This window comes from Erpetoichthys calabaricus, chromosome 13 (assembly GCF_900747795.2).
Source record: "Erpetoichthys calabaricus chromosome 13, fErpCal1.3, whole genome shotgun sequence".
NCBI classification, from domain to species: domain Eukaryota; kingdom Metazoa; phylum Chordata; class Cladistia; order Polypteriformes; family Polypteridae; genus Erpetoichthys; species Erpetoichthys calabaricus.
In genome coordinates, this window is record NC_041406.2 from 87,901,118 (window position 1) to 87,926,416 (window position 25,299).

General features: G+C 42.6%; 1 protein-coding gene and 1 long non-coding RNA gene across 5 annotated transcripts in view; both read left to right on the forward strand.

Annotated features, from left to right (window-relative positions):
- The window catches only part of LOC127530057 (uncharacterized), a 530,810-nt gene that overhangs the window by 226,368 nt on the left and 279,143 nt on the right, over positions 1 to 25,299 (forward strand). The gene's annotated exons all lie outside the window — the stretch shown is intronic.
- znf516 (zinc finger protein 516) overlaps positions 1 to 25,299 on the forward strand; it is a 168,627-nt gene that overhangs the window by 107,379 nt on the left and 35,949 nt on the right. For all 4 annotated transcript variants that reach the window (XM_028817208.2, XM_051935701.1, XM_051935703.1 and 1 more), the window contains exon 3: positions 5,233 to 7,295. In XM_028817208.2, coding sequence (XP_028673041.2) covers positions 5,354 to 7,295 — 1,942 coding nt within the window. In that variant the 5' untranslated portion in view covers positions 5,233 to 5,353. The remainder of the gene's footprint in view (positions 1 to 5,232; positions 7,296 to 25,299) is intronic.

A 25,299-nucleotide genomic window follows, 5' to 3' on the forward strand; every position in this document is an offset into this window, starting at 1 on the left:
CTGAAACAGTTGGTGGTGATCGTGCGGATGATGAAAACATCAACTTACAATATCATGAAGAATATCTACAACCGTGAACACCGTCTGGTCTTCCACCGCACGAATTACTGTAGAAACAAGGCTGAACCCAAGAAAGGTAATGTAGTTACTCTTCCGCGGATAACATTACACAACAAAGGAGATCTTGATATGCCATTTGTATTAAAACCTTAATAGTTTCCCGTTAGAATAGCTTTTGCAAAGACAATTAACAAATCTCAGAGCCAAACATTTGAAAAAGCCGTTTTATTTAATAGAGAGAAAGAAACAAAATTCAATCACGGGCAGTTATATGTTGCGTTGTCATGATGAAAGTTCAAACACAGAATCAAAATTCGATGCGATATTGACATAAATTTAATTAAAAAAAATTATTTTGCTGAAGTTTTACAGTAAAAATGTGAGTTTAAAAACTATTTCGGTGTTAATTTCAAATCCAAACAGAACAAAATCATATTACGCACTGAATAACTCTTAACACAGCATGAAACATACTGTAATTTACTTTCAAATGATTACATTTCACTATTTTTTACAATGGTTAATTACTTGTTAACTACTATTACTCTGGTCTACCATCCGGAGTCTCAGGAGGGGGAAGCAGTGCAGTGTCAAACAGTGGTGCACTGCTGACCTCGACTCGGGACGTTGTGGGTCGGTGGGGGGAGTACTTTGAAGACCTCCTCAATCCCATTAACATGCCTTCCAATGATGAAGCAGAGCCTGGGGACTCTGGAGGTGGGTTCCCCCATCTCTGGGACTGAGGTCACCAAGGTGGTCACAAAAATCCTTGGTGGCAGGACCCCGGAGGTGGATGAGATACGCCCGGAGTTCCTCAAGGCTCTGGATGTTGTAGGACTGTCTTGGTTGACACGCCTCTGCAACATATCATGGACATCAGGGACAGTGCCTCTGGATTGGCAGACCGGGGTGGTGGTCCCCCTCTTTAAGAAGGGGGGCCGGAGGGTGTGTTCCAACTACAGAGGGATCACACTCCTCAGCCTCCCTGGAAAAGTCTATTCGGGGGTCCTAGAGAGGAGGGTCCGTCAGATAGTCGAACCTCGGATTCAGGATGAACAGTGTGATTTTCATCCGCATCCCTATACGCGAGCGGCAGAACCACGAAGAGGCTGGCGTGTAGCACCAGCCCGGGGGTTGGCAAGCATGGTGAGCACGGGGAAAAGCCCCCTAGTATATATTTTATTCAAATCAAAAAACATTCCATACCTGCAAGTCAACTTTAACAAAACAGGTTTGAAACAAATCGACCCCCACCCTTGAGAAAGAGAGCTAGGTCAACAGAGTGACTCTTCAATAATAGTAAAAGTATATAAATAAATAAATGAATAAAAATGCTAAGTGTATTGTAATATTTGTCACTATGTATGTCATGAAATTCTGTTAAGCAGCCATACCACATGCACTTCAGAAGAGGTCATCCATTGGAAGCTAAGCCTGTTCAGGCCCAACTGGTACTTGGATGGTAGGCCATCTAGGAAAAGCTTGGGTTGCTGCTGGAAGAGGTGTTGGTGAGGCCAGCAGGGGGCGCCTACCCTGTGGTGTGAATGTGGATCCCAATTGCTCAGTGCAGTGACGGTGACACTGTGCTGTAAAAATGTCACCATCCTTTGGATGAGATGTAAAATCGAGGTCCTGACTCATCTGTGGTCATTAAAGATCTCTGGGCTTCCTTTGTAAGGAGAAGGGGGTATCCCAATGTCCTGCCTAAATTGTCCAATACGGCGTAGTTCCTTTGGCCTCCTTATCATCCCCTGTCTCTGATTGGTTAACTATCTGTCACCACTTCAACACCTAACCGCTCATGTGTGGTGAGTGTACTGGCGCAAAAATGGCTCCTGATGGATGCTACACATTAGTGGTGGTTGATATGGCTCCCCATTCACTAAGTGCTTTGAGTAATGAGAAAAGTGCTATATAAATGTAAAGAATTATTATCATTATTATATGAGTTATGTTCTGGTGAGGAATGGCAGGGGATTGGAAGACAGGGTACTCGTTATTACCACTCGTAGCCACTTTATTAGGTACACCCTCCTCTTTCACACAAATTCAACTTTCCAACACCGTACGCATCACATGCTAGTGGTATATGCTATAAACCCTGCTATAAATCTTTAGACTGGTTGATCTTTTTACAGAGACACAAACACACACACACACACACACACACACAGTTATACACTGATGAATGCTTTTAATGTGTAAATATCCCCGAACCTCAACAATGACATTGCACTGCCTTACCTATCTAAATCATCCATCCATCCATTATTCAACCCACTATATCCTAACTACAGGGTCACCCAGCCAACACAGGGCGCAAGGTAGGAAACAAACCCCGGGCAGGGCGCCAGCCCACCGCAGGGCACACACACACACACCAAGCACACACTAGGGACAATGTAGTCAATGCACCTAACCTGCATGTCTTTGGACTGTGGGAGGAAACTGGAGTACCCATGCAGACACAAGGAGAACACAATCTAAATCATGCCTACCGAATATAATAAGCATATTATGTATTACACTTCCACATAATTGGCTTTAGGATTTTTTTATTCAGAAGATACAGATGAATCAATGGCAAAATCAATAAGGTGTGGGTCAACATGTACAGACTCTCAGCATGCAGACAAAAACTGGAGTACACGGAATAAACCCTCAGAGACACAGGGAAGGGATATGGGGATTAGTGATAAGGCCCCAGGGCATAGGCACCGGGCAGACACCTGAAATATATTAAAAAAAATCATGTATAATCGTTCTGTTTTATTTTTTAAAGGTGATTTCTGACTTGTTGAAAAATCAAAGTGTGCCCATTTTGTCGTATTTAACTACAAATACTGGATTTTGTGACAAGCAACTCTGATCAAGACAATGGTACATAAAAATAATGACTACATTAAGTATTCAGTAATTATTAATGAAAACAGTAGTGTGAAAGGAATATGTGAAAAGTGTAACCATTCTTCTCCTTATATTGTTTTGTTTCCTAAACTGCAGCATATGACACAACACGCTGTTAACACCACAGTATGTTATCTTTAAATAGATGTTGGCAGAATGTAACTGAGTGCATCGGATCTGAATGCCTTACTGCTGCTGCTCACTCCCACATGTTATTCGTTCTTCAACAGTGAGCACTGAATGTGATGATTCAGCAAGTTGGGCTTTAGGCACATCGACGTCCAGTGTGTGTATAACTCGGTTACCTGAGATGATTATGATCTCTGGGGATATTCTCAGCTTTTGAGTTAAATTTAAAATACTGTCATTTTAAGTGGAATAATAACAATACTAATAAAACTCCATTGTTTATAATGTATCTTGTGGTTTTTCACAATATACGACATAGCAGTGTACTAAACTTGTAAAAGGGTTTTCTCATCTTTTATAAATGGATAGACTGATAGATACAAGAGGAGCTATATAACAGACAGATAGATAGATAGATAGATAGATAGATAGATAGATAGATAGATAGATAGATAGATAGATAGATAGATAGATAGATAGATAGATAGATAGATAGATAGATAGATAGATAGATAGATAGATAGATAGATAGATATGGACACTGTGGGTTCCTCAGACACCTAATACAAATGGGCATGGACACAACTGTAAAGGCACAAAGAGTCTTCTATTGTGGGAAACTCTTTGAATCAATTGTTTCCCACCACAGCCACAAGTACAATAAGCACAGCAGCACACAACAACAACTCTTTTCAGTCACTCTTCCACTGCCTCCTCCATTCCCCCTCCAAGCTTTATCCACCTTCCACCCGACTCTGGCTCTTCCATCTGAGGCAGACAGCTCCTTTTGTCTTCCTCCCAGGAATACTTCCAGTCTTCTGCATACCTAGTCCGAAAGTACTCCTGGTCAAGATGGAAACTACATGAAATAGAGCTCCACGGTCCCTGCATGCACTCCCTGGTGGCACCCAGGATGACGAACAGGGCTGAGTCGAAGAACTCCATGTCTCATACTGCCCTGTGATAATCCGAGGCACTGCTGCAAGGCTGCCAGCCGTCCCTTATGAAGGACGGACGGACGGACGGACAGACAGACAGACAGATAGGAAAGGCACTATATAATAAATAGAGAGATCATCTGATTTTGAGTATACTGTTGTTTCAGACTTTACTAGCATTTATCTTAAGCCCTTTTACTTCCTGTTCAGCTTTGCCATTGGTGAACCTTTCCTGAAGTTTGCTGACTTGACTTTTCCACTTCAGTCAGATCATCAGCGTACAGCACGTCCCATGGATTCGTTTTTTTTTTAATTGTGAAAATTGATTTGAGGTATCTCTCAGAAGACTGGGAATATTTAGCTAGGGTTTTAACACCCACTTCAGTACATTTTTAAAACTTCTCTCTGACTGAGCCCTTGTGAGTTCAGTCCTAATGTTGGTAGATGGACTGTCAGCCCATAACTGAGGACCGAGTGTTTAATATTTAAATAGAATTGTTTAAATATATACAAATGAGGCTTTCAAATTTTGTTGGCTTCATACACATGCATTCCCAACTATCAATGTGCTGTTTTTATTTATTGAGAATGCTATGCATGTGAATGCTGCATCTGGATGTAATGAGTGATTACAACTAAACTGCCTTGTCCATAAAAGTGTCATAATCCTCTGCGTGACAAAGGAAAAGCATCCGTTAGGAGGGAGGATGGCTTAATTTATATTTTGTCTCGCATGCCCGCTAGAGGGCCACCTTCCAGGTTTGCCTAAAGTAAGTAGTTACCACTCCAGAATGACAGGAGGCGCTATTGCTTATGGTCTTGTCTCCTATTTCCCTCACAGCCTCGAGAAATCGCCCCTTGAGGCCACTGAAGCAAAGGAAGCCTCTTCCGGTATAAGTAGCAGAACGCTCCCGGAAGTTGGCGTCTCATTTCTGTGCTGACCTTGCTATTGTGCAGATCAAGACCAGAGCTTGCTGTTAAAATGATTTTGAGAGAACGCCGGTAACTTTCAAACGACGCACTAAGGCACCTACTTTTCGTAGTTTTTCTTGTTTTTTTTTTTGTGTTCAAATTAAATAAGGTTTTGCCCAAGCATTTGGCTTTGCCCTGCCTCTTCTTTCACCCCACTACAATGTGTACTGTCATAAGATGTTTAATTATTTCTGCAGATTGATTTCTCCTTATTTTTTTCTTACAGGTCCAAAAACAAAGAAGACGAATCCACTGAATTTCTAAGAACCAATATGGATTTTTTCATTTGAGTGAAATTCTTGGTGGCGAATGGAGAAAAGTTTGCAGAGCCAATCTTAAGCTAACTTATGATTGAAAGCACTCATCCCACACTACCCATTAGACTGGATATATCAGTACAGTTTGCTGACCGACTGGTTCCTGAGAAATCCAATGAAAAGGGTGACGTAATGGAATACCAAAAGAGTTCCACTGTCGAAAGCAAGATGAACAGGGCCGACGTAGATCCAAACAAAGTCCTCTTTCATGCTTGCAACATATGTGGCAAAAGTTTTCCTTTTCAGAGCTCCTTGTCACAGCACATGAGAAAGCATACTGGAGAGAAACCCTATAAATGTCCGTATTGTGATCACAGAGCGTCGCAAAAGGGGAACTTAAAAATTCACATTCGCACCCACAAGATGGGTACTCTTAGCCATGGCCATGAAGAAGATGATGAAGAAACTGGCGAGAACCAGCTTGGGGAGACGGGAGTGTCGGAAGGTTTAGACGGATGCACCAGTCCAACGAAAAGTACTTCTGCCTGTAATAAAATTCTGAACAGGATAGCCAAGGATGAGAACAGCAAGATTCTGCTTCGGAGCATCAAGAAAGACAAAAATGGAGGTAGCACGGATAGTACCGAGACGCTTATATTTCAGTGTTCATTTTGCAAGAGGAAACTAAGCAGCAAGCAGGATTTAGAACAGCACCTTCAGGTGCTACACAAGCCGTACCGCTGTCGTCTGTGCAGCTTTGAAGTGCTAAGGGAAGATCAGCTACTAAGCCATATTGAAAAGGTCCATATCACCGTTGAAGCTCCCATCCGGGAGGTGGCTTTGAACGAACCAATCAAAAGTGAGCAGGGTGCTGGAGAAGGGGACTTTCCTTGTGAGGTGTGTGGCCAGGCATTCAGTCAGGCCTGGTTCTTGAAGGCCCATATGAAGAAGCACGGGGGCACTTTTGATCACGGTTGCCATATTTGTGGCCGGCGTTTTAAGGAGCCCTGGTTTCTCAAGAACCACATGAAGTCCCACGGCCCCAAGACTAGCGGTAAAAATAAGCTGAAGAGCGAATCTGACGCTGTTGTTACAATCAACGATGTGGTTCAGGAGGAGACGTCGGTTCTACGGGGTCTGTGTCTGTATGAAGTCTGCTCCAAATGTGGGAACATCTTCCATAGCAAAGAGAGCTTGCGAGAACATGACAAAGTCCACATCCAAGCTGCTGAAACGCACCTACAGAATGGGGTGGCCGACAACAATTCAGAACTTAGAGATGATAAGTATACTTTTGTAGAGTGCCTAAATCTAAGACCAGCGGGAACTTCAGAAAACATACCCGGGGGAAAACTTGGAAAGAGGGTCGCTGAACTTGATCCTGTATGTAGCTATCAAGCCTGGCAACTTGTCACCAAGGGAAGAGTGGCAGAAATTTCAGACTATGCAAAGTTTATAGGATGGGATGAACTACCTACAAATGCAGATGACATGTATGACAGGGAGAAGGGGGAATATAATATTGCAGTTCAAGAGAAAAGGAAACGAGACCTGGACTCCCACAGCACGGGTAGCTGTAAGCGGCGAAATAGTACCAACAACAACAACAGCAACGGCAGCAGCAATGGAAGTCATCTGAATTCTCGAATTGAAAAATACGGGAATCCATCCCTGGGGGATTTCAGTCCAGAGAGTTATAGTGATTTTGACTACAGGCCTTCGTCTCGTCGGAGCAGGGGGCAACCCCAAAACAAAAAGGCGGAATGCTTTGAATGTGGAAAAGTGTTTCGTACCTACCATCAAATGATCCTGCACTCTCGAGTACATCGGAAGGGGACGAGAAGCAGCAGTGAAAGTGTCCCGGCTTCCCGCGGGGAGCAGTGTGGTTCTGCTAGTGAGGGCGAGTCAGGCTCTGCTAGTCGACCAAGCACTCCGGAATCAGGTTCTGTTGCTGATGATTCGCCTGTCTCGACCATGGGCGAAGATGGGGTAGAAGACGGTTCTGAGGACGGAGGACCACTGTTACTTCCAGGTTGGTATGCCGAAAATCCATACGTAATTTCTAAGGAATTGTTTGTCTTCCCTGAAATTATTTTACTTCAAACTTTTTTGCAAAGAGTGGTGGCTCTGAGGTTAAGGTATCTAGAAGGTTGCCAGTTCAAATCCTGTTACTACCAGAAGGGATCTTAACTCCGTTGGGCCCTTGATCGTGTGTACCAAATATCAAAGTCTCTCCGGCTTGTGATACTACATCTGCCATATACTGTGTTTCACTGTAGTGCTGTTAATAGAAATGAATCTCATCAACAATATCAAAAGCAATTATTGTCAATTATTAATTTTGGCACAATCGTACACCCTTAGTGAACAAGGGTTGTAAATGTGCGATAACGAGATGGTAATTAGCAAAGTGGAAATCCCTACTGTTAGTTAAAACCAAATAAAACACTCTAGTACAGCATTTCCCAAATTATGGGTGGGTCGCGAGCGAAAATTGAGTGGGCCCTGAAACATAAGACGATATTCCGACCGATCAGGCTAACAGCCGGACGTCTTTTGTTTTTGTGACATTCTTTATCGCGTTGTGTTGTGTTCGTTAGCGTACGCCCTTATAATCTTTTTAAAAACAATTATTAACGTTTGAATATAATAATGGAAAAGTGGTTGAAACGGATAGCAAAAACTACGTCGCCGCCGCCGGTTGATTGTGATGAAAAGACAGAAGATGTTCTTATAAATGACAAAAGTGGCACTGAGGCTGACTTCCAAGCTCCCTCAACGAGTTCGCATGAATCGAAACGACAGAAAGTTGTAAGAAAAAATGACCCTGAATATCTAAAACTAGGATTCACTTGGAATCATGATACGATAGATCTGCGTCCTCAATGCGTGATTTGCACTGAAATATTAGCGAACGAAAGTATGCGCCCAAGTAAGTTGACGCGTCATATAGAAACGAAGCATTCCCATTTTACGAATAAGCCAGTAGATTTTTTTCAAAGAAAATTGTTGGATATGAAATCTTCAAAAAATATTGTTTCACATTTCATTAATATTAATGAAAATGCTGTATATGCCTCGTACCTCATTAGCTTAAGGATTGCCAGAGCAGGAAAGCCTCATACCATTGGCGAAGATTTAGTGTTACCATCGATTAAAGATGCTGTTGGAGCGATGTTTGGAGAAAAAGAAGTAAAGGAAATCGAGCGCATACCACTGTCCAATAATACTGTTGCACGACGAATCGACGAAATGGCTGAATGGGCAGAGGACGAATTAATCCGGATGGTAGTTTGTAGTAAATATTATACGCTACAACTAGATGAGTCTACTGATGTGCAAGGCCTATCTCAACTACTTGTTTTTGTGCGTTATATATGGCAAAACGACGCGCATGAAGATATCTTGTTCTGCAAGCCAATTAGTCGTGGAACGGCCGAGGAAATTTCCAATGCAATTGATTCCTATATAAAAGAGAAAGGTTTACAGTGGAAGAACTGTTTCGGTATATGCACTGACGGTGCGCGGGCTATGTGCGGGAAAAATAGCAGTGTCGTTACAAGAGTTCTTAAACAAAGCCCCTGTTCTTTGTGGACACACTGTAGCCTTCACAGAGAAGCACTGGTTTCAAAAGCATTACCTAATGATTTCAAAACAGTACTAAATATAGCTGTGAAAATTGTAAATTATATTAAAACAAAACCCTTACAAGCACGTTTATTTTAAAAGCTGTGTGAAGAAATGGGTAGTCTTCATACATCTCTTCTTCTGCATACGGAGGTACGTTGGTTATCCAGGGGGAAAGTACTGACACGATTAGTGGAATTACGCAATGAAGTTACAATTTACTTGGAAGGAAAAACTGAATATATTGAATCTCTACTGGACAAAGAATTCATTCTCAAGCTCACATACTTGGCGGATATTTTTTCGAAATTAAACAAACTCAACTTGTATTTGCAAGGTTCAAACGAATCAGACATTTTTGCAGTTCACGATAGAATTCGAGCGTTTATGAAAAAGCTTATGTTGTGGAAAAGTTGTATTGAGGATGGCAAGTATGATTGTTTTGAAACTCTTGAAACTTTTATTATAGAAAACCAAGTGCAGCCAAAGACGAACGTACTGTCTGCAATTTCCACTCATTTATCATTGTTAAAAAATAACTGATGCCTATTTCGGGGAAGAGATGAAAAAGCTCGACTCGTTGAATTGGATTTGTAACCCACTTCAAGACCGCCTACCAAGTAGTATGTCAACAAAAGCAAGTGAAGAACTCATTGATTTATCAGAAGATACGTCACTGAAAAATAGTTTCAATCGCAAGCAGTTAACGAAATTCTGGCTGTCAGTTGCTGGGAACTATCCTTGCCTGTTTGATGAAGCTATAAAAGTCCTCCTCCCCTTCAGTACCTCATATCTATGTGAGGCCGGATTTTCGGCTATGATCAGCATTAAAACTAAATACCGAAATATATTGGACGTATCAAACTCACTGCGATTAAAAGTAACTAAAATTGAAGTTGATGCTAAAGCTGTAATGACAAAAAATAGGAAACAAATACACCCTTCTCATTGAAATAACAGTCCTTGTAGGTATTTAAGTAATAAAAAATTGTAACTTAAAGTTGTTTTTTTTCTTATTTGAAAAGTCCTTCATTCATATTGGTGACGCTTAAATTTCCATAGTGACTGTTTGTGAGCTAAAGTACAATATATGTTGTCTGTGATGATAACAAATTAATGTCAAATGAAAAAAATACTTTAAACAAAATAAACAGCCCGAACAAATAAGACGCCATTAAGTAGTTCCGCGACTCGCTACTAGGGAATCTGAGCGTTACCAATATTTTATGCCCCCTTTTTAAGACGGCTAAGAGGTGGGTCCCGAATTTGGCAGTTTTTGTTAGGTGGGTCGGAACCCAGTCAACTTTGGGAACCACTGCTCTAGTATAATCTTTAGTCTTTAGCAAAAATCTTTTCTTTGAGAGAATCCAAAGTTCGGGTGGGTGCCTTCTTGAAAGGAGCCCCTTATTTTAGCAGTGGCAACACAATAACATCCACATAATAATAATAATTATTTTTTACGTTTATATATCGCTTTTCTCACTACTTAATGTGCTTTACATAGTGAGTGGGGAGCCACATCAACCACCACTAATGTGCAGCAGCCACCAGGATGATGTGACGGCAGCCATTTTGGTGCCAGTACGCTCACCACACATTTGCTGTTTGGTGGTGAAGTGGTGAGAGATAGTTAGCCAGTTAGAGACAGGGGATGATTAGGGGGCCAGAATAACTAGGCCACGCAGGGCAATTTATCCAGGACTTCAGGATACACCCTACTCTGTATGAAGGATGCCCCAGGATCCTTAATGACCACAGAGAGTCAGGACCTCGGTTTTACGTAACCAAAAAGTGGTTGCCAAAGGATGGCCCCATTTTTACAGCAGAGTGTCACTGCACTGGGGCATTGGGATCCACACTCAGACCCCCAGGGTAAGCGCCCCCTGCTGGCCTTACCCACACTTCTTCCAGCAGCAGCCCAAGCTTTTCCTAGATGGTCTCCCATCCAACTACTGGCCGGGCCTGAACGTACTGAGCCTTAGATGGCGACCTCTTCTGAAGTGCAGGTGTCATGGCTTATTTATGTTAACAGTATTGGCAGCCACAATAAAAGGGGAAAATTAAATGATGTCACGATGACACCAAAAAAAATAAGATAAAAAAAAAGAAAAATAGTTTAAACAGCAAACAATACAAAAATGACATAAATACTGACACATTCTTAACCAGTTCAACCAACTGTTTCTCTTTATGCGTAAGACAGATGAGGCAGATTGAATCATGTGGTATAAATTAAATGAGGGCAACCAGTCATGCATACACTTTACAGGAAATTGGCTTGTTAATTTATTTCCCATGGATAGCATTCATCCATCCATTTTCCAACCCGCTGAATCCGAAAACAGGGTCACGGGGGTCTGCTGGAGCCAATCCCAGCCAACACAGGGCACAAGGCAGGAACTAATCCACCGCAGGACACACACAAACACACACACACACACCAAGCACACACTAGGGACAATTTAGAATCGCCAATCCACCTAACCTGCATGTCTTTGGACTGTGGGAGGAAACCAGAGCGCCCGGAGGAAACCCACACAGACACGGGGAGAACATGCAGACTCCACGCAGGGAGGACCCGGGAAGTGAACCCGGGTCTCCTAACTGCGAGGCAGAAGCACCACCACTGCGCCACCGTGCCGCCCATGGATAGCATTGGTGAAATAATTTCGAAAAACTTGGGAGGAAGTCTCATTCCTAGTACATGGTTACCAGAAATCATTCCTCATCCCAGAAATAAGGTGGACTTTGTGAAAAGCCATGTCAGTGTGCTTCTGCAAGAGTTAAAATAATAGTTAAAGGTTATTTCCACACTGAATAAACAGGATAGAAAGGTAAAGACCTGATATTTCGGATGGATAGCTGTCTGTGTAACCAAAACGTTACTGCCGGTCACTGACTTCTGCTTTTGAGCAGAAATCTTGTGTTTTATTCAGCATGGAAATGATCTTTAGGCATTTCTTCCATTTACAGAAGGAATATTAAACACTTGCTCACTTTTTATGGTCCTGTTTTTATGACAGTTACATTGGCGCTTGGCCAAGCAGAGCACACTGGACTTCCCCAATTTCTAACAACAGTCTCTAGTACCTCCCAGGCAAGCCAAGAAATGTAATCCCTCCAATTATTAAACCTGCCCCTGGATCTCCTCCAAGTGGGCCAAGCTTGGTGCAGATCTCATGGGAGATGTAAGGTAGCCCACTGATATAAAATCGTAACTATACAGAGCTCAGCCAGTATCTTTTGCGTACCCACACTGTTATTTCAGATCACCAGAGTAGGGAAGAGATGACCCCATCAAGGAAAGACCAACTATATTGTCAGGATCTCTTGATGTTCTACTCTACCTCTGATTTGACTTTCTACATTCCATGAGCAACTTTCCAGCATCCATGTATAGGTTCCTCGCCTCGTTGTTTTCTTAGAGGGCCAGCACAATCTTGTCCATTTTCACAGGCGGCCATTTGTCTCCCAGCCAACATGAACTTCTCTGGTCTTTGGCAGGCCTCTGTGGTACCTGTTTCTTCTACCTGTTTGCTATCCATTACCTCTCAGGTTGACTCTGCCCCTTCTTCTGTAATGGCATCGCTTCCCATGGAACTCTGAGACCACCTTGCGTGACAACTCGTGACTGTATACACAGTCATGTGTCATGATTTGACTCTCAATTTTAATTTTTCTAAATGGTTTCTGGGGGCTCAATACATAATGTATACATTTTGAGAGGTTTTGAGACCCAGGGTTCTAATGGTTACATTTTTTGTTTCACGGCATCTTTACTTGCGTGAATTATTTTTTGCGTTGTCCCGCTGCACCATCTTGTTTTTTGTATGGGCGCCATCATTTTGGGACTTTTGTGTTGACAGTTGCTATGTGGATGTTAAGGGAGACATCACATATGACATGACATTATAGGTCAATTGGTATAAAGGTCAGCTCCGTGGACTATTCAACCTAAAATTTAAGCTCAATTATTTGTTTGCGTAGAAATTCATTTTTTAGCCTGAATACAATTTTTGCTTTGCGCCCTTCCCCACCATAACCTATCGTCGGTGGGGGATGAACGAAAGATTTAGATTCAATAGACATTTTGATCTTCGTTTTTTTGAGTGATCTTGATGTTTTAGGGTCCCCTGTTACTGAAAACATTGATATCTCGATGGTGGGTGTGTGTCAGTCTGTGTGTCTATGTGTGTCTTTGTGTCACAGTTTCTTGAGGACGGTCGAGAGCTGAAACAGCTGGATGGAAAGATACTCGAAACTCGAAACCTAATCCTGTTATGGGATGACGATGTGCTGATCAGTTTTTGAGCCAAATCGTTCAAAAGAAAAAGGCCCTCTATAGAGGAACCCTCAAATATCAGTATTCTGCAGTTAATTATGAATTTTTGTTATCAGTTGCTATCGTAATGACCAATGTTATGATCATAAAGATCAGCATCAGAGCAGTAAATAATTACTGAAATGTTAGAGAATTAGGTAATTTTCCTCCTTGGGTGCAAACCCTACTGATGCTCACGTTCGAATTTTTGTCTTATATCTTGGCTGTTGTTAAATGATCTTTGGTTACTGATGCTGTTGATTCATTTCTTGACCACAATTAATGTTTTACGCCCTGGTCCTTGTTTGTTAGATTTTTTGACTCCTTGTTACGACCTTTTTTCCAACCTCATGCTGTCTCCCAATTCTAATTCCTTATATCAACTGTCATCCTATGCTTTTCTTTACTGCTTGAACAGAATTTCTCCTTTTGAAGGCGAGGGTCTGTCTCTTCCTCTTTTGTATGGGGGGCTTAATCTGACCCTGCACCACCTAGATGTTGAGCTGGCCGATGGCGGCCTTATCCCAGCTAGGTATCCTTTCAAATTACAGTTATTCCTTGCAAATGCGAAAATCCGCGAACACGTTTTGGGCGCCTGATTACTGTATATTCCAAATTCACTGCACTGAATAAGATGGAAAAACATTACAAGAAACGCATCGTGCAAGCAGATCACGTGTGTAAGTGTGGCTGCCGAGACAAAGATGATTGGTGCGCCCTAGAAGAAGTGTGTAGTTCAGTTTTTTAGTGAACTGTAACATTTTACAAAATTTAACTTATTATAATACATTTGTGTGTATATATTGTGGTATTGGGCTGTATAGCACCCAACCCGGCACAGATTATCACAGAGGCACATGTCAAAGGAACAGAAATCTTTTATTTTTCTTCAGCCGTGGGGCACGCCTTCCCCGTGTCCCACAGGCCCAACACAGTCCCCAAAACACTTTTAGTCACAGACCACACTATTCCTCTGGCACCACCAACATTCCTTCCAGGCAACCTCGTCCTCTTCCTCCCGATTCCGGCCCTGAGTGGTGGTTGCTGGCACCTTTTATGGCCCTCTCGGAAGTGCTCCTGGTGCTTGCTCACCTGTTCCCAATCGCACTCCCGGGTGGGGCCAATGATTAGACCAGCTGGGCTTAACGATCTCTGCCACGCCCCCTGGTGGCCACCCCAGATCCCCACAGGGTTGTGGAGAACTCCATCTCCCATGAAACCCTGCGGGAAACGGAGGCATCATCGTCAACCAGGGAGGCTGCCACCAAGCATCCTGGGGGAGGTACTGAGGAGTCCATGGCTGCTCCCTCGGAACATAAGCAGAAGGGGCGTCCCGGCCGGGCAGTAGTAAACAACAAAAATTTTAATTTACAGATACAAAATAAATCCAATAAAACATCCATCGATCCATTTTCCAACCCGCTGAATCCGAACACAGGGGTCTACTGGAGCCAATCCCAGCGCACAAGGCAGGAATCAATCCCGGGCAGGGTGCCAACCCACTGCAGGACACACACAAACGCACACACTAGGGCCAATTTAGAATTGCCAGTCCACCTAACCAGTATGTCTTTGGACTGTGGGAGGAAACCAACGCAGACACGGGGAGAACATGCAAACTCCACGCAGGGAGGACCTGGGAAGCGAACCCAGGTCCCCAGATCTCCCAACTGCAAGGCAGCAGCGCTACCCACTGCGCCACCTCCAATAAAACACTAAGCACAAAATCATAATCACTCACGACACACAGTCCAGTTTCACAGATACATGTGATTATATGTATTACATGTAGTTATGAAACGAAATCCCACGTGAACAGCCTTTTGAAACTTATGCAAAGTTGTGTTCTGCTATAAAGGCGATGTATGTGAAGATTTGTAAAAGCTGAGGGCGCTCCCAGACAAACACGTTTTCTAACCCAGATGAAATCACACAAACAAGCGAACACAGGACAAGAACATAAATCGAGAGAAAACTGTAATCAGATGGGAGTAACTGTAATCCAATTGCACAGTGAAGTGTTGAAACAAAAAGATGCCCTCAATTGCAATCCTGTTAGTTTGTTACAGCTCACTTTTAAAACTAGCGCCCTCATCTTTCACCCAGAAGCCCTTGTGGCAACTACTGAAGCTGCCCAGTGACACAGTACTTTTAGGGTTGCTGGGATTTGCAGTCCATTGTAGCACTGCTACACTGTCATCTTTAGTTTTCCGCAATAGGTCACAAAACTTACAAAATAATTTCCATTTAAGAATTATTGATGACAAACCCATGAATAAGCGAATCCCAGAATCCTAAACTTGCGAATCTCAAGAGCCTACCTGTATTTGTATGTGTAGTAGCATCTTGGTAGCATTATTGTCATGCTTATATGTATGCATAAAAAGTCCAGGTTGGGTTAATGGGTCTCTCTTAATTGCCACAGTGTGGATGTGCCTGTGAATGGGACTTGCGATGGACTGCCGTCCAATCCAAGATTGGTTTCTACCCTGCTTCAGGTTACTGCTGGGCCCGACACAAGGTTCCTGCAAACCTGAACTTAATGAGCAGATTAGAAAACGAATGAATGAACAAACGAATATGTATGTGCTGTACATGTATAATACAAAGTCACTAAGAGGGAATGCTATAGTAGCCTTCCCCTAATTTACCCAATAAAACAAGGAAGTTAAACATTTTAAAGCAAAACATTTATTAAATAAAGACAATACAAGGAACTAATAAACAAGTGTAACACACAGAGCTCAAAATAAACTGAGCAAAGTAACAAAATTTGAGAGGTCTCAGGGCCTGCCTGCCCACACGGGTTTATATACCGTCTAGGGTGGCACTTCCATAGTCACCTACCATCTGTCTGTCTCTCTCACTGTTTGTATATAATCTGACATTTCTTCCTGATGGTTGAACATCCTTCCAGAAGTTCAACTCATGACTCTGCTCAGTGAGAGTTTGGGTTAACGGCCACTTTAATCCTTTTCCTAGGATCACTTCCAGCCAAGGCCCACATTTTGGAGTAGAGATAGCAGGCTACAGCACCCTTTAACACCAATTCCTAATGTCCTTACAAACTCTAAACCTTTGTTTCCCTTCATAAGGTCATATCTTCAAGAAAATTCTCTCTCTCTCTCTCTTCCTGACCTCTGTAAGAGAGAACCCAGCCTTGGTGGTCTGACCAGAAGTGAAGAAGTGAAAAGATGGATTGTAAAATCATGAAATGAGTGAAATCAAAACCAGAAGAACAAGCCTAAGAAACATCTAATTCCAAAACATGGAGAGGAATCAAGATCAGGAAGCACTCTGTAGTCATTCATTGAATCCTGAAACACTTTTGAAAGCACCAGAAGTAGTCAGATCCAAACAATGATTATACTGTGAAATTTCATTGCTCCAATGAAGTCACAGAATGTAACTTCCAGGTACCGTGACCTATCAGTTGGCAGTTAAGTCTTTACGAAAAATGCTTTTGGAAATAGCCACAATCCTGGACAACCTGGAAGTGTATGACTTTGACCTTTATTCCTTTGTGATGATGGTGTTGTCACGCTTGGTGCACTTTTAGTTATCCCAGCAGAACAACCATAAAACATGTGAACTCTGTACATAACATTAGAATTATTATGACGAGAACAGTCCATTCATCCCAACAAGCTTGTCTATCCTATTCAACTAGAGCATCCAAAATGTCATCAAGTGAAGATTTGAGGGTCCTTGAAGTCCTACTCCCCACCACACCACGTGGTAATTTATTCCATGTGTCTATTGTTCTTTATGTGAAGACATAACATTTGTGCGAAATCTGCCCTTAACAAGTTTTCAACTGTATCCCTTTGTTGTTGGTCCAGAGTTTATTTTAAAGCAGACGTTCCAGTTTAGCTGGTCATCTGTTGGCTCGTTTCACGTCTCATTTCTGTTTGGCTGCCATTTAATGAAGAAACGAATCCATTCAGAGGACTGAATCCTTCAAAACAGGGCTTTTAAAATGAAGAGAAAAGGAGTTAATTAGCAGTGAAAACTGGTCACTGATTAGGAAAAGGGTTAGAATGAAAACCTGCAGCCACTGCGGCCCACCAGGACCGGAGTGGTACACCCCTGCTGTATGCTGTCCAAGTCCCTCTGTGATGATTCAACGGATTCTCAATTATCTGCCAGTCCACCTAGCTTGGTGTAGAGAGTGATCAGGGGCCTCATGCATAATGCCGTGCGTAGAATTCGCACTATAGCATGACATAAGCACAAAAGCGGAAATGTGCTTACGCACAAAAAAATCCAGATGCTTAAATCTGTGCGAATGCCAACTTCCACGTTCTACCGCTCCATAAATCCCAGTCAGAGTGAAAAGTAACACATGTGCACGCACCTGTTGTCCCGCCCAACTCCTCCCAGAATTACGCCTCTTTGAATATGCAAATCAATTTAAATAGCCCTTAAGCTCAGCCTTCTGTGAAAAGACAATGGCAAAAGCAAGAGGGAAAAATAGAAGAATTTCAGTGAATACCAAGTGGAGGCAAAGAAAAACATACTATTTGTTGGTTTAAACAGTGGTATAAACAACAAAAGGAAGTTGATCGAGTGACATAGTGTGTCGGAGAAACTCGAAGGCTCATGTTCACAAAGTCGCACAGTGCCAGAAATAAAAAACAAGTCATATATCAAAGTCACCGTGAAAGGCGAGTCGTAGCCCACCGTCTGAGTGTCATATGAAAGCTTATTAGGGTACAGAGAAAAAAAAAAGGCACACGGTGGGGAAAAAACACGAATTGTCAACACTAATCTCGAAATTTCCACTTTAATTACATAGTTTATTTTGTCATTAAAGTAGAACATCATAAACTTTGTCTTAAACTCGTTTAATTTACTAGTTTCTCAAATCCCATCGTAACTAAAGTAGCTCGTTAAATGCTTTGTTTTCTATTTGATCTTCTATGTGCTCTATGTGTGTGAATCACTACGTGCTTCCGGGCTTTCTCTTCCTCCGACAGGACACAGAATCCATTACATTCGTGATATTACAGCTCTATGAATAATTAAAATACTGAGATGTATACGTGATATCATTTTCATGATGATAGGAGTTAAAGCATGTTATTAAACATGGGAACACGGTGGCGCAGTGATTGTTCATGTCTCATGCAAGATGCTTGCTGTTTCATGCGTGACCTTCGATGAAATAATTTACTGCAGCAGTACTGTCTCTTTCAAATGTAATAATCCCCAATTCCTGTCCTTACTTTTCTTTCTCCAAATACCCAATTGCCACACAATCAGCTCTGTAATAGACGTTAAGCCATCTGTAAGCTTAGAACGCTGATTCTTCAAAACTTTTAAGGAACATTGAAATATCTTCGTAGTATGTGTTTAATTATTCTATCCATCTATCCTTCCAGTATGACGTCAGCACCAGCAAGAATACAACGTAAGGCAGGAGCAATCCGTGAACTAGCTAGTGCTGGTGCACCGTGTAGTTAAAGTTAAAGTTTATCTGTATAATATAATAAACATATTTTGCTGCATTTTATCTTAAAAATGATATCGTCATCATATGTAAATACGCGCTTTATAAAGTGGCTCAGGTTGTGCAATATTATAACTGTAGTGCAAGTTTACAGTGAGGTAATTGCACTTAAAAGTACAAACAGTTCTACAAGGAGCACTTGATGGACTGATTGAGTGCGCTTAGAGTTCTTGGGATGAAACTGTTTGTGAACCCCGAGGTCCGTACAGGAAAGGCTCTGAAGCGTTTGTCATATGAGAACAGTTCAATAGACAGCATGGCTGAGGCAGCGTGTGCTTGATGCTGTATACCGATAATTCTCTTTCCGATCAGCTGCTGTACAGCTGTGATTCACACTCAGATACAGTGATATAAATACTCTGAGTGGTGCAGTGAGAGTAATATGGAAAAAGATGATCCGATGTGGCAACCCCTAACGGGAGCAGCTGAAAGAAAAAGAAGAAGGTGCAGTGAGAGTAACAATGCTAAAGCAGCTATTGTATTTGGAATAGTTTGACCATTCTGTGGACCATTACATAGTTACAGGTTAATTACAATCAGATGCATTAAACTAATAAACAATATGTGGTTAATTTCAGTGTATTTATAAAGCCGTGTCAGGGATGTGGATCTAAAAAAGAAAGGGAAGCCACACAGGAACAGTAGCACTGCTTTGATGCTGGGTGCCGCCAGTCTGCAAAACCGAGCGCAGAACTTGCGTACGACAGGGTATGAGCTACCGTGGAAATGTGCGTGGCTTTACGCCAAGTTTAGGTGTTATACATCGCGATTTGAACGTGGAAACGTTCTTACGCAACATTTTTGTGCGTACGCACCGTTTATACATAAGGCCCCAGGTGAGGATGTGAACCCAGGATTCTGGATTTGTGAAGCAGCCATGATAACTACGAGCTACTGGGCCAACCTCCGTATATATACAGTACATCAAGCTGTATTTTTACACATGTACATTTTTTAGCGTCTCTCTTGTGCTTATGGCTGCTAATCAGTAAGACAGAATAAGGCCAATTGAGAAAAGATAAAACCAAAATAAAATCAATGTGATTTTAACCATGGACAAAATGAGACACCCCAAAGTCTATAGGTAAAAGCAGAAATATATCTGACTAACTTAAGTGCCTGTTCAGCCTATGCCTCCAGCATTCTGCCATACACAGTGGTGCCAGGATAATGTTAAAGATGGCCTAATCTTGGGGGTTACTTCCATTTACTCCAGAAATCCTTGTCATTGGGTAAAGTGTGACAGTAGCTGACAGTAAATGACCTTCTGGAAGAAGAAGTTGCTGTCCACTTTGACCTCACATGGCGACTAAACTCATCTTGTAACAGGTACAAATGACTATTTAATAGCACAAAAGATTTTAGTATTCCACAGCTGGCAAGAAGGGTGGCGCAGTGGTAACACTGCTGCCTTGCAGTAAGGAGACCTGAATTCGCTTCCCAGGTCCTCCCTGGGTGGAGTTTGCATGTTCTCCCCGTGTCTGCGTGGGTTTCCTCCCACAGTCCAAAGACATGTAGGTTAGGTGCATTGGCGATCCTAAATTGTCCCAAGTGTGTCGGTGTGTGCCCTGCAGTGGGCTGGCACCCTGCCTGGGGTTTGTTCCTGCCTTGCGCCCTGTGTTGGCTGGTATGGGCTACAGCAGACCCCCGTGACCCTGTAGTTAAGATATAGCGGGTTGGGACATGACTGACAGCTGACAAGAAGACACAGTCCAATACTTTGCATTTATTTGTCATGCTGTTTATTTTAAAAGGTCAGGTTTGTCTTTTGGGGAACAAATCAGCTGAGCACCCTATGGACTGATTTCGTTCAAGTCTGGTACACTTATTCTTCATGGAAAGCTTTCACTGAGATATCTGGAGTGCCTGTTCAAATTGCACATTTCTAAAAAGCATCGACAGCTTTCAGGAATCCGTCTACCTTAAAGCAGAGTAGCAATGCTTATTCATTTGTTCTTTCTGATTTTCCCAAAGTGAGGTTATTTCATATTTTCTATACTATTCTTTTTTGCCTACTCGATATCCACCGCCTCCCAAATGGCAAAACAAGCCGCCCTGATAAAATACATTGAGGATGTATGCCTAAACAGCAAGTCAGAGTAAATAAACTGTCACCATTTTTTATTTTTGATTCTCCTAAACCAATGCAGTTTGCGATACTGCAGTCTGCACTTTGTATTCTTTTTTTAAAATGTACTTTCATGCAAAACATTGTGTTCTTGAAGGCCACTGGATATCAGTAAGGAATGTGCAGAGGGATTTACTCTGTGATTTTACTTGGTGGCAGTTACTCATTAGCCCAGTTTGACATGAAACCTCCGGAAAGTCACTCTGGGATACATTCTGTATAAAAGAACACACGGTGCTCTCTTAACGTGCCTGTTTTCCTCTTTATCAGACTGCTTCATAGATTATTAAATCACAGTTATTAAATGAATTTCATCAGAGTTCAAAAATGTTTGTGTTGAAAGTGTTTTCTCAAGTAAACCGGGTCACCCCAAAAATGTGTCACAGTATCAGTCAGGGCGGCTGATGGAACGGTTCTTATGGATGACACTGCAGTTGTGACTTGCTGGGCTGGCACTTTGAACAGTTGCTCAAAGCTGATCCTCCGGCTAGAACGCTGGATATCTCAGGGGTCTTCGGTTCTTGAGTCTGATCCTCCAGTTAGCTGTGAACCCCCCAGTCTCACTGAGACTGCACAGGTGGTGAAGCAGCTGAGGGGAGGAAAGGCTGCAGAGATCTGTGGTATCCAGAGTGAACTTCTCCAGGCTGGTGGTAAGGCTGTCCTCCTGGCATTGCAAGCAATCTTTGCTTCCATTTGGGAGACTGGCATCATCCCAACTGACTGGAAAACGGGGCTTGACGTCCGTATCTGGAAGGGGAAGGGTGATCGCCTGGATTGTGGCAACTACAGGAGTGATAACACTGCTCTCGGTGCCGGGTAAGGTCCTTGCTAGGGTCATCCTCAATGATGACTTGCTCACCTACCAGCGACCGGAACAGTCTGGTTTTACACCTAGGAAGTCTACCATCGACCGCATCCTGGCACTGAGGATTCTTATGGAGCGCAAAAGCGAATATCGGCAGAATTTCTTTGCAGCCTTTGTCGATTTTCGTAGACCGTTCGACTAAGTTGATCGAGCTGCCCTGTGGGACATCCTGAGACTTTGTGGGATCCCCTCGAGGTTGCTGGATATCATGGCCGGCCTGTACACTGGTACTGTGAGTGCTGTGCAGAGTGGAGGCAGAACCTCTGCATTTTTCCCAGCTGATTCTGGGGTTCGTCAGTGGTGTGTTCTGCTCCTACTCTGTTCAGTGCTTGTATGGACTGGGTGTTGGGCAAGGTCATGAGGTCCAGCAGCTGTGGGGCATCTGTTGGTGAAGAAAGATTCACGGATCTTGATTTTGCTGATGATGCTGTGATCTTCGTGGAGTCAATGGAGGCTCTGATCAGGGCGCTCAAGAGACTGAGCGAAGAGTCTGAGTGTCTGGGCTTGCAAGTGTCCTGGATAAAAACCAACATCCAGGCCTTTAATGACCTCTTGGGCACGGCCATCAGCAGTGTGTCTGTCTGCGGAGAGAGTGTCAACCTTGTTGGGAGGTTTACTTACCTTGGCAGTGACATTCATGTCTCTGGTGACTCTCCTATGAAGTCAGTAGACGGATTGGGAAAGCATGGGGGTTCATGAGGTCGCTGGAAAGGGGTGTGTGGCACTCACGATATCTCTACAAAAGGACGAAGGTCCAAGTCTTTAGAGTCCTTGTGTTTCCTGTCTTTTTATATGGTTGCGAGACATGGACACTATCCAGTGACCTGAGATGATGACTGGACTCGTTCATTACTGTGTCTCTTTGGAAGATCCTTGGGTACTTATGGTTTGACTTTGTGTAGAATGAGTGGTTGCTCATGGAGTACCGAATGAGGCACATTACCTGCATTGTGAGGGAGCATCAGTTACGGCACTATGGCCATGTGGTGCGAATCCCAGAGGGTGATCATGCTTACAGGATCTTTATTGTTGAGGATCCGAGTGGCTGGACCAGACCAAGACCACCTGGCTGCGACAGATAAACGATCATTTCTGGAGTGTGGGGTGGGAGGTTGCCAACCAGGATCCCGAGCTGTGTCATCGTGTGGTGGGTGCGGCAACATGCTGTATCAATGCATGCCCCCCACCTTGACCTGACCTCACCTGTATAAGCCTGTCATTCCCATTCCCACCGACGACCACAATATGCCAAGGGAAAGTGCTGTGATGGATTTAAATTTAAATGTATTTGCACATTTTACACATCCCAGGAAGTGATGTGACCACTTTTGAGAGTGTTGTGTATGTGTGTGTGTGTCAGGTCGAGAATCTGTGGACACAATAAATCAAAAACCAATCGCCAAGTCAGACTGAAACTTGGCACAGTTATTAGCACTTTAAAATGCTAGAAGCCTATTGATTTTGAACTAAATTGCTCCAGTAGATTTTCACTCTCCAAAGATAATGATTTTGTGTTTTTGTGCTCATTTCTGCCTCCCACCTAAGCACTTAATTGCAGATGAAGAGTATATATTTTTGCACGAAGACCTGTTTTTTTCTTTTTCAATTTCATTCCACACAATAAAATAATGACGTACAATATTTTCCTGTGAAAATTATTGCTTTATATAGAGAAAGCCACGCACTGGGCACACATCAGGAGTGCCGTGTGCCTTAGTTACACTTGAGAGTTGTGACTTGGAGAGAGCTTTATAATCAGTCTTTGGTTGCCACCTAGTGGTAGATTTCATTAGTGCAGCTTCCATTCTGGTCTCATTCTTTATTACTGCAATTTTGTAGTAGCTGTGAATAAATCTTCCGTAGTGTAAGCAAGAGAAATAACCACCAAGGCTTCTTTATCTGAATTGATTTTGATCTTTTTGTTTGCAATCTAGAAGACAAAAGGTATTGTGTGATAAATATGATTAATATGGTTGTTCTGTAACTTAATAAAATCTGCCCGGATAACAGAGATTAGTCCTGTGGTTAATTATTGAATGGTGCCAGAAAGGTTTTATAACTTGGCACATTTTAAGAGTCAATTTGCTCATCATAATTTAAATAATCACAAAGTAGAAATGTATTTACTTAACAACATAACCATTTTAAGAACATTAGTCATTTATTATCTGTCGGATAATGATAATAGGCTTTTAGTGCAGTGTTGTGGTCCAATATTGCCACCTGCTGGTCATATAGTGCATCGTGATGTAGTAGCATTGTGTAAGATGGTGTAATATCTGCATGTTTATCTACTCTATATACAGGTAAAATTCCGTTACAACAAACTTCCAGGGACCTAAAAAATATTTTGTAGTAATGAAAATTTTGTAGTAATGAGATTCTGTTCTAGAACATTGATTCAGTTCATCTGGACATAGTTCTTTTCCAGGGAGATACGTTACATCACTCATCCAAGTGACAACTGACTGAGGAAGTCACATGGATGAGTGATGTAACATATCTCCCAGGAAAAGAACTATGTCCAGATGAACTGAATCAACTTTCTAGAATTTCCTTATCTGGATTATTGAGCATGCATCGAGACAATGAGATTCTGTATTTGTCATTTTCTTTAACTTGTGCTCAGGCATTTGCAATCATTTCAGTAGCTTCTTTTGTGTTAATTTTAATCTCCTCCTGTGTACAAGTTATGCTGACGAGAATGTTTCTCAGCATTTCCTTGTGATAATACACTTTCAGGGTGCGAATGATGCCCAAATCCAGTGGCTGAAGCACTGCTGTGCAATTGGGTGGGAGGAATTCAATGCGAATATTATCTAAATGTGGAAGCATGTTGTGGGCAACACAGTTATCAATCAGAAGCCGAATCATGCTTTTCTTCTTCTTCATATTTTGAGGTTTCTGAACTCTTTTGGGATCCCCCTCACTCCCCACCCAACGGGGCGACTTGCCGAAGTACTTCTTAAAGCGCGATTGTCGCGTCTGTGTAAGATTGTTTGTCCGTTGCCGGGGCAGGGCAACAGCAGGCTCACTGCGGTACAGTGAGGTGCCACAGAAGCGAATCCTAAAAGATCGGGGTCGCGCTATAAGTCCCTGTCTTACACCCCAAAACACGAGGCTGAGTCTCAGTACTTTAGCAAAACCAGCTTTATTCAGCTTGAAACAGGAACAGCACGGTTATTTATTGTAGCGGGATCTGCCATTCTCCTATACACAGACACAGCAGTCAGGCAGGGTCGTGGCCAGGTTAGTGGCCAAGTAATCCTGTTCACTGCTTTTACAATGTTCCTTGCATCACCCGTCGAGATCTTTTCTGTTTGCTTCGGTGGAGAGACGCAGCACAGCTGTGAGCCTGCTGTTGCCCCAGCAACATATAAACAGTCGTCCACAGTCGTGGTGATCGCATTTCGGGACGCTGTTCGGCGTGTTGTCCAGTTGTGGGAGGTCCCAAGAGAGTTTAGAAACCTCACATTTTCTTGAATGAGTGCTGCATTAATAGGAATGTTTCTTGAACCACATAAAAATGTTTTTTTCCACGTCTTCAAATGCAGCAGTTCGCATACGTTTGCGACCCGAGATT